Consider the following 10,686-nt stretch of genomic DNA (forward strand, 5'->3'; position numbering starts at 1 on the left):
AGTCTATCGAGACAAATGTCTTGCTTAGACAATTTATTTTCAAAGTCCGTCAAAAGTTTTACCATAATTATTTTTCAAAAGGTTTCATAAGACAAGCTCAGTCCCCCAAAAGCTAATAACAAAATCTTCTGTAACTTAACGTAGACGTAATGAAGACATTGAGCTCTACTCAACTTGTTTTACCATGGGCAGACTATAAAAAAAATAATAATAATAATACACTACCTTGCATCGTCTCATAACATTCACTACAACACCACATATTGCATTGTTTCATTCAGTTTTCCAAAAATCAAACCTATTGCGCATAAAATACCTATTTGTCTGCGATGGATTACGCTGGGGGGTGATGGCGAGATGTTGGGCTCAGGAGCGCTCAGTCCATTGACACAAGCTGACTCGTCCACATCTGACACTTCCTCCAGATGGGGCTTGTAGATATCGTCCTCAGAGATCCAGGAATGGGAATGCTGCAATGTGAATGACAGAGGTTTCTTTATGCTGTGATGAGCTGTTAACGAATACACCAGATAGGAAGGAGTAGGGGTGTCAAGTGCATCGATTGTATCGATAAAGTATCAATACTAAACAATTTACCGTAAACGGATACAGTCCTCATTTGCAACAAGTATTGATAAGTAGCAATACAAAAAATTTGAAACGGATACAATACTCATTTGCAATAGTATGGATACCAGCAGTGCTTTCTCTGCTAATGAAAAATCAAGCATATGACTGATTTTTCCCTCCCTATCATTGGTGGGTATCTGTTGCTTCAACAAGCTAAAAGTGTTCTGATTGGCCGATGACTAGAGCAGGGTTAATCTACTGTGTTCTGATAGGCTGCTGACTAGAGCAGGTGTAATCTGTTTGTTCTGATAGGCTGATGACTAGAGCAGTGGTAATCTGCTGTGTAAAGTCAAAGTTTTCAATGGGTTTTATCAGGCCTAGATAATGGAGAAGCGTCCATCTGTCCATCCATAGTCTTCCTTCATTTGTATGCCTTGTGAATGTGATGTGTTGTCATCCCCAAATCGCCACCATGTTGGTTCATAGGGTGAAAAGGCTATGGGAGTTTACTATGGGGATTTCCATGAAATGCATGAAATAAGATCTGTGGTTAACACAAGCTTATGGGAGGGAGTGATAATTTGTGTTGAGCAGGATAATCTTCAAGATTCAAGATTCAAGATTCAAGATTCAAGATTCAAGTTTATTATTTGTCCCAGAAGGGCAATTTGTGTGCAGCAGATATAAAAAGCATAGCGAATACATGAAAAAACAAAACATGAACAAATTAAAACAAACATGGAGCATGGCAGCAGTTTTCCAGCAGAAAAAGGATCAAGTAAACACAGGATAAAAGTAAAATAAAAACAAAATATGGCGGTTCACAAACGTGAACCACTTTTATGACTTTTGAAGCATTTTCAAAATGCATTTACGTTTAAAAAGTCATAAGAGTGGGTCTCATTTGTGAAGATTATCCCGCTGAACACAATTTACCACTCGCATAAACTTTTGTTAACCACAGACGCTATATCATACATTTAACCAAAATCACCATTTTAAAATTCCATTCACTTTTCCCCTTACGAACCAAAGTGCTACTTCCGGACTCATTCCTGCAGTATAAATGGGACAGACTGAGTCGAGTGCAGAGAGCACCATGTTAAAGAGTGATTCCTGCGTATTCATATGTATTGTGTATTTTTCTGCTAGTAGCTATAGTATACTGTATATGAGGGCGTTTCAAGCTGAAAAAAGAACATTTGGAGGAAAAGCACGCTGCTCGTCAGTCACTCCTCCTACCTCTTCTCCTGCCAGGGGGATCTTCAACCTCCACTGCTGCAAGAATTGTCAATAATCTGGCTTTCATGTTTACAGTGCAAACAATCAACAACATCAAACAGACAAAACTAGCTGGCTACCGTCCGTGTGACCGTGAACGCTCCGTGACTGTGGTCTGTGCGCGCTGGAAGCACTCTCGACATGATTTCCAAAGCGTACTGATCTGAAATACACACGTTCTGTGTGAACAGCCCCTGAAGCTGTACTCCAGAACCACAACACAGCGGAACTAAATGATTTCATTGATTCATGGATCACAGTGACGTTGACTGTGGTCAAAGTCAGTCTTATGATGGGCTCTGACAGAGGCAAAGTGAGGCCTGTGGTTTTTGTTGTGCGTGCAACATATTGACCAAGACGTGTTCTGCAAATGCACTTACCGATAGAGAGTCTGAGGACATCTTTCTGCTGAGAATGCTGTTGGAGTGATGTGGGCGTACATTTGCTGAAGGCTCGGAGCTGCTCTCTGCTTCCCTCTCCTTCCGCATGAGCTCAGTGTTCCCCTCGGTACCTGTGGCGTCGATTCTCTCCACAGGCTCGCTGACGGCGGAGGGCGTGTCGGTGTCCGAGCGTATTTCAGAAGAGGCATTAAAGCACTCTTCCGAGTGGTTAGGATGGTTTTCGTTGGTTGATGGCTGAGGTGGCGGTTCTACGTCGGCAAGGATCGAGGTTGGGACCTGGTCCATGAGGTCTGGGAAGGGCGTAGTGGGACCGTGGGTCTCACTGTCGGAGCCACTGAAAGTGGCAGTCTCAGAGAAGTGGTCCGGACCCGTGCTGGAGACATAGGAGTCCTCACGCATGGAGTCCTGACTGCAATGGCCGCTCTCCCGGAAGTCAGTCTGCATACTGCAGAGACATGAGGAAGTCATGACCCATGACAGGGAAATCACTTGTCAGCAATGAATCAGAGTAGTTAGAACTGCCTATTATTTGTGTAGTAAAATCCATGCTTTAAGATTTCTGAACTCCTATGTGTAATTGACTAAAAGACTCTTGCATTCTTTCTTAGAAATCACTGAAAAACATACAACACAAATGACTATACAGCAGATAATCTTAACTCTTGAAACTTATTTTTGGCTTTGGGACGATAGTGAATGTTCGCCAATAACAGACCCCGTTCTAACCACGATACCATTCATCTTATGGTGGTCAGGCACTTATGAGTCAACGTATCCCACCACCACACATGCTCACCCACCACACGTACTCTTTGAGTGGCCTCTTGGTGCTGCTGTTGACATTGGGGGAGGACAGATCCAGGTCACAGGAGGACCACTGCTCCCCAGCTGGGCTGCGGGGCTCCTGGCCCTGCAGGAGGCTGTCCGAGCTCAGGCTGGAGGAGAGCTGAGAGGAGCCGGTGGTGTCGAGGCTCAAGTTAGATGAAGTGAGTGCAGTCCTACCCGCCGGCAATCCCCCGGTTCCCCTCCCCACCACCTGCACGCCCGGGCATCCTCTCTGCACGTCCGGCGCGGCATCCGATGAGCCGGACGACTGAGACGCTGTATCCCACGATTCCTTACGCACGGGCCTGGACACGGCAGGGTTCCCCCCATTGAGGGGCGGGTCGAGCGCGTCCGCCTGGGACATGGGGCAGAGTCCGGCCAGGGCCAGAGGGGTGGTGGTCCATTCGTTGAGGACGGCCGACTTGTAAGAGAGGCTGAATGTGAGTGAGGCCAGACCCTGGAGGTAGCTGAGCAGCACTTCCCTCTCCTCCAGGTTCAGGAGCAGGGCGGCGGGCTGGTAGTGGGCCTGCAGCTTTCCCTCCCGGAACAACGAGGCGAGGTAGCACTCCAGCAGGCCGTGGTTGAGAGCCAGGCGCAGCCATGCCCGACAGCGGCCCACGTCCGTGCCCACAAAGCTCAGCTTCTCCAGCTCCGTGATCACATCCCTGGGAAGGTAACAGAGCACGTTCTGTCGTTATATCGTGACTTTACTTCGCAAAGGTATCACGCCATGCAAGACAGCACAAAAGAGACTAGGCTTTTCGAGAACAATCTAAAATTAACAGTGTTAAGCTGCGTTCACACCGACCTATTAAAGTTTTTCGCTGGCATCGAGTTTACATACAAAGTCAATGCAAACGAGCGATTGAGCGTATATTCGCCCGGGAGAAAAATCGCTGGGCGTCCGAGCGACAGAGACAGAGCGATAGGGAGAAAATACGCTCGTCGCCCCAGATGAAATATCCCAACTCGAGCGAAAACACGCTGGCATCAGTCGCTCGCTGTTCAACGCTGATTGGCTGCCGTGTGAGAGCGAGTCAAGGATCACACTGGCTTGGAACAAACCGCTGGTTTATTGTGTGGCAACAAACCGCATTGACAGGCTGACAGCTGACATTAAGTGAAGTCTGTACTACCGGTATGGAGCTCGTGTTTGGAGCACGCTGATAGGCTTAGCTTGTAAACATCTACGGTGGCTCGTAGTGGACAAACATCATGACATTGCGTAACGTTATAGCCCCCACGTCAATTCGTGTGCCTGTTGACGAGCAATTTAAACAGAGCGATTCCAAAGGGTTGAATCAAGCGACAGAGCGAAAAATAAATATCTCGGTGTGAACACAGCTTTAATAATTAACAGATGTACGATTGAATGAAGTCCTATTATCTGTAAAGTGTAAATGTGCCCTCAGTCTGTCTTCCACTCACCGGTGGGTGACGGTCTTGAGCAGAGTCCAGAAGAACGGTTCGGGGAGGGGCCCCCGGTCCCCCTTCCTACTGCGGCCCCCCACCTCAGAGCGGATGTACTTGCTCTTGATGCCGTGGATGAAAATGGCCTCCAGGGCGCAGCAGAGGAGGTTAGCGTCTCCATCCTCGCTGGTCACCACAGAATCGGACGTTATATATCGCTTCTGCAGGGCCTTGAGTGACAGTGCCAACTTCTCTTTGATGTGCTGGAGGTTGAATGCAATGTGGGAAATTGAATGATCAACAGCTTCCTCGTTTCCATCGTCAAAAATCAACTAAGGTATGGTTCTGATGTTGAGAAGCAGGCTGGCTACTTGGGTTGGGTTTAGGGTTGGGCATCAAACGGGTTCCAAAATTCTGATTCCAAAGGAATTGAAATTTTAATTTTGATTCTGCTGATTGATTCCTAAATTTTGCGTGGACCGGACCGCTGCATAAAGTGTTCATTTAACCCTTGTACCCTGCTGCCGCGGAATCCTCAATTTACTCCTGGTCCATCTGATGGACCTTAACGGGCATTCTGTACTAATTTATAAATATTAATTTAAATTTTTAAATTTTTGACTGTTTATAATTCATTGGTAACTTCTTCCCTAATACCTCATACCAACATTTCATACCTATTCGAATTTAACCCCTCAAATGCCAGTGTACAGTAAGTACAGTAAAAAAAAAAAAGTACATAAAAAAAAAAGCATTTTTTTTCCATTTCCATAAAGACAAACTGGCTTTGGGTCTGATATTATGGGCAAGTTGGGGTGTTTTACAAAAGTCACCACTGCAAGATGCCTAGTATCAAAGATTTGCAGGCATGATGTCACAATAGCTATGACATCACTAGCCTATGACATCATCAGTGATGTCATGAGATGATTTTTTGTCAATAATATGTCACTGATGACATTACTGATGATGTCACAGACATTGTGACATCATCAGTGGGTTTTTGTATTTTTTGTGATTTTTTGTAAAAATAGTATTTTTTCATATTTTGAGCCAAAAATCCAAAAAGCGCATGTTTTGGACTACCAGCCATTTTCCCCAAAAAACACAAACGAGCTTTAGTCCAGCATCTATCCTGGTCTAAAGGCTTCAAATCAGTAGTGTGGACTGTCAAATTCAGTTTTATAATATTTTCCCATCTTTGGCATAGGAATCAGTTTTTTTTACATTTCATGTAAACTGTATGGAATTGATTGCTATGCCAAAACTGGGGGAATATGGGGAAATAGGCAAACACATTAGAAACTACAATTTTAACCGCTTGAGTCAAGGTGAGATGTGTAACATCAAGGAAATAATGATTTTTTGAAAAATTTGCTGGAAGTAAAAAAAAAAAAGTTCTTTTTGTGCAAAATTAACATTGAAATCAATGGGACAACTACGCAATGGACTTTGAGACCATGTAACTCCCCCAAAATTTCTACCAACTCCAAGGTTAGATATTAAGGTCAAAGTTCAAGGTATTTGGTCCAGGATGCCCGCTGAAATAAATGAAATAAATTAATTTTGTGAAAATTTGCTGGGAGTACCAATAGAGTGGTTTCAATGGAAGTCAATGGGTCCATCAGATGGACCAGGAGTAAATTGAGGAGTATTTTTGAAAATAGGTCTTAGGATCGTATAAAAATGATAACTATGATTGATTTTTGTCAAATACCCCCCAAAAAAATACCTAGCCTTAATTTAAGACCATATACTCAAAAAATGTTGAAACGGCCCATACGCGAATGCAGGAAAAGTCCATCAGATGGACTGATTTTATACAAAAAATTATAAACTGTTGATGTTTACAAAGTTCATAATAAACAACAAGTAATGTTATGATAATATGAATATGACTTGTGTAATGGGTAAAATAAAAATAAAAAAATCTTTTAAATAAGCATGTGACCTGTGGCCTGTGACCCCGCGCCTCAAAGAATCGGAATTGAGAATCGTTAAGAACCAGAATCGATAAGCAGAATCAGAATTCAAATCTAAACAACAATACCCAACCCGGGTTACTCATTAAAACCAATATTGGCATTAACTGCAATAATAGCCTACACATACACATTAATGAGACATCTTTTCTTTTCCATGCAAGGTAGAAATATATCATAACACAAGCGTTGCTGACATGACAACACAATGTGGAAAAAGATTTGTCATCAGATATAGTGGGGTCATTGGCCATGTGACTATGAAACACGGCATGTAGTTTACCTACCAACACATGATGGCACCTGCTGTCAGCTGACACTGATGGAAACCTGAACATGTAATAAGCTTGCCTACATTATGCAATAAGTTATAGACCTAGAGATTACTCGTCAACACTTGACAGTCTGAAATGCTATGGGCTGTGTGTTCCGGCCGGGACACTGTAACAACCTGCTGTTGTGCTTGTGAACAAAACCTTCACAGCAGTACTTGAGCTCCAAGCTTAAAAATATATCTTTCCAAAAGGCAAATTCCTTGTCTGCTTTAATAGCATCCTCTTTCCCACAGATAAAAATGATGAATTAATACTTCTACTTCAACTAAGCTAGGGTTTTAAAAGTTTGCCAAAAGAGCAGCCAAGTTCACAATGCATTCGTTGCGTGAGTCGGCCAATCAGTTTAGTAGCATACACCAAATCTTCCAGATGTCTGTAAAGCATTGCTGCTCAGCCATTACTAGCCTACTCTGAAGTGCATAAAAGTAACAACTACGGCAGTTTAACAACAACTATGCAGCCATACATATTTTCAATTCAATAACTGACTGAGCAGAGTGTGTGCCATTCATTTTGCATGCTTTTTGTCTATACTTCTCTTTGTCTTTAATTCTCTGTCTTTACTTCTCTTTCTCTTCTATGATGAAAAGCAACAATTTTGCCTTTGACTCTCTGTCTAACCTCTTTAACAGCATCAAGTTGATTAATAAGCAGGCAAGTGAATGGATCACTAGAAGGTTCCAAGATGAATACTAAACGTAATTTAAAAACAATAGTACAGTTAAGATTGAATTACAACATACAATACAATACAATGCTATTCACCTTATGTAGCCACGCCCATTTGACCCGGGTGTGGTCGTGTGACGACTTCCGGCAAAAAAGAAAAGAAAACGAAAAAGGCCGGCTGCTCCAATATCATCTAACTCTGAATTAATTAATAATTTAGACAATTGTATGTAACATACCAAATAAAAGCAAACGGCAATGTCTAAGAATGCAACGCCATGTAACTGGCTCATTAATTCTCGCATTCCAGGGAATGACGTTAACGTCTGCAGGTCTTATAGACGTAAGTGGCTCGAGCTGCGCTCGGAGGACAGAAAACCATCTGAAGCTTTCTTTGTTGGAGTCCAGGTATGTTTTACAAGAAAGTGCTCGTCATTGTCGACGATAACGTTATCTGACCTGGCTAACAGTGGATACTCGCTTGCTTGCTGTGTACCGAGCTCAAAGTAGTAGGCTACGTTCTTTATTTTACCCCCTGCACTGTCCGCTACAAAAACAACTCTCTTCTTCTGACGTTCTTTTGTATTTCGCGCGGTGACCGCCGGAAGTGTTAAAACAACCCGGAAGAATTTGGCCCACCGCCGCGTCTGAACATAACGTGAACAGAAATGCCTGATCAAAACATGTGCTATTTAAAACAAAAAGCAATCCTAGAGCCAACAGAGTCAATCTCACACTTTGTCAAGAGAGCAGATGAGGAAAGTGTCATTTGAAGTCATCACAGTGGGGTCTCTGATGATGGTAGCTTTCAGAATGACTTGCTATGCAAACGTAACCAGCGGCAAGCAAAGACAAAGCAATAAGAGCAGCAGACTCTTACAGGGGTAACAAGATCTTGCACACAGGCTGCTGCCTTACCTGTTTGACATCTTTAGCCTGTGGTGGCGGATCTGGTGTCTGTGTGGCTAGCATGGCACCTCCAGAGAATAATTATTCCCACATGGCACACTGAAACAAAAAACAAAACAAAAAAAACAATTCCCTCTAGATGTGTAAGACATAACAGGTTTATCCAACAATGAGCCCTTTTCAAATTGCAAGTATCTCTCTAATTATTACAACTACATTCAAGTCTACTCCCTGGCTGTTGAAATGACTTTTGACACAATTCAGTTGAGTAAACAAACAGTAACTGTGTACCCAGGCAGACGAGGCACATGACAATTATGAAATATCCCCCCCTCCTTTTTTTTTTACATGCTGCCAATATGTTTGTCTCCCAGCTTCTATGATTACATGTATTCCATTCCATCATGAGACTGTGTTCTGTGATATATCATTTAGGGCGATTCAGCATGTCTGTAAATAAACTGATTGGCTATACTTCTGGGTGAAACTGCCGTTGGTTTTAAACAGCAGTTCAAACCGAAGTTGTCAGGGTGACTTAAACATCATATTTAAAGCTGGAAATAAGGTCCAGGGTGTAAAAAGAAAACAGAATTCTCCTTTAAAAGACTTACCGCTTTTAGGACTCTATCACCTTAATTCAGCTTTTTGATATCTTTTGTACTTTTTGAGAAATCACAGTTTATATTTCATCCTTTTTCCAACCTTTATTATAATAGGACCCTATGGAGCCAGCCAGCCCTGAGTGTGTGTGATGTTCCAACTCACACTAGCAGGCCGTACTATTTCCACTCAATTCACACATTTTAAAACTGCAACAGTTCACACAACTTTAACACTACATTCTTGTCTTATACATCAGACCATTTAGCTAATTCTACTCTCACTCAGAGACTCAAAATATAAGATAGGTGATGTATAGTTTTTGAGATATTAACGTTTGTTTGGTACAGCTTTTCAACCAAGTCACGTGAGACGCTGATTATAAAGGAGCTGTGTGCAGGGAAGTAGCTAATGTGGTGCAATACGAACTTCCTCAATGAGAAAGAACGAGTTCAGGAAATCAGGGATCAGGATCCAGACTGTGAAATGATCAGATTATGATTACACAGCTTCTAAATGTTAGATCTAACCTTGTGGAATGTAGCGTTATAAGGTGCTTATTCAAGTAAAAGGCTAAAAGCCATAAAATCACTGTGTCCACCAAGATGGCTATACAGCTTATTTGCTATTAAACGTTAAAGCCAACCCTGCTCTCTGCAATCGCCAAACATCGACTGTCAGATAGTGTAATAACGTAGCGTTATTTATGATGGACCTGGTTGAGTATTTGGTGTGTACGGGCATTGAAGCTTGGTAACGCTAACAGAAGCGGATGAAAATTAGGAGTTCATAACAAACAAACAAGGAAAAAAGCAGCTCAGGACCACGACTTGAATAGCATTACGTTAACTATTATTATCGTCAAAACATGGCACTACTGCGAATTGACGTTAACATGACATTGCTAAGCTAACCACACTTGCGTCACATTAGCTAGCCTACTTACCGAAAGGGCTGGCTATAACTTGCCAATACGGTCCGAAGACGGCGCTGTACTTTCTGTCAGTGATTGCAAACTAAAGATAAATGGTCCGACAAATGTTATTCAATCCATACAGTGGTTTTTCCTCGCAATTATTGAAATATAACGTCTTAAAAAAGGACAATTTGTCCATTTGTTTTCTTGAGCGGTGGGTGAGACGCTTGTCATCAGCCAGCTGAGGACAGATGCATCATGGGTACTAGACCAATGCTGCCTTCAATGTCTACGCGGAATTGAGGATTCCATTAATATCGCAGAGTGCCTTAGCTGGAGCTTGGCGTATATTGTTTAGCTTCTTGTGTCAATAATTAGTATTTCTATATGTTTATATGTTGCTCTTTGTTTAACCTAGTTGTCCTTATTTGTCCTTTTTTATGAATGAATCAAAACATCAATGGATGCGCAAACAAGTCGTATTTATAACGTCCTATTTTACGGGGAACCACAAAGGCATCACAACTTTTTTTTTTTTTACAAGCTGATGTTTTTGTTCCATTTGCTGACATGTGAGGACTTCATGTACTGTAGCCTACTGTCTCCAGTCTGCGACAAGCAAGTGTACAGCCAAGACAGCTGACAACACCGCTGCAAAACCGTCAACTTTAATTAAACCTGTAATGTGTTCATGTCTTATTACAGTACAAATAGTTCGAACATAACTATTTGTAATTAGACATGAACACCAATGTAAGTACTGTGTAATTGCATTGGTGTTCAGGTCT

General features: G+C 42.3%; 1 protein-coding gene across 1 annotated transcript; it reads right to left on the reverse strand.

Moving 5' to 3' along the window:
• Positions 1-338: 338 nt before the first annotated feature.
• LOC310771809 (pleckstrin homology domain-containing family M member 1-like) lies at positions 339-10,107 on the reverse strand (the record flags this gene model as incomplete). The annotated part of the gene is made up of 6 exons (XM_083664324.1): positions 9,929-10,107; positions 8,392-8,481; positions 4,506-4,750; positions 3,053-3,742; positions 2,232-2,697; positions 339-470 (listed from the first exon to the last, which is right to left on the reverse strand). Coding segments are annotated over exons 2-6 (1,587 nt in total), but the record flags the coding sequence as incomplete, so codon positions are not given.
• Between the last annotated feature and the right edge of the window lie 579 nt (positions 10,108-10,686).

This window comes from Poromitra crassiceps, assembly GCF_964638095.1.
Source record: "Poromitra crassiceps genome assembly, contig: HAP1_SCAFFOLD_1305, whole genome shotgun sequence".
In the NCBI taxonomy this organism is placed as follows: domain Eukaryota; kingdom Metazoa; phylum Chordata; class Actinopteri; order Beryciformes; family Melamphaidae; genus Poromitra; species Poromitra crassiceps.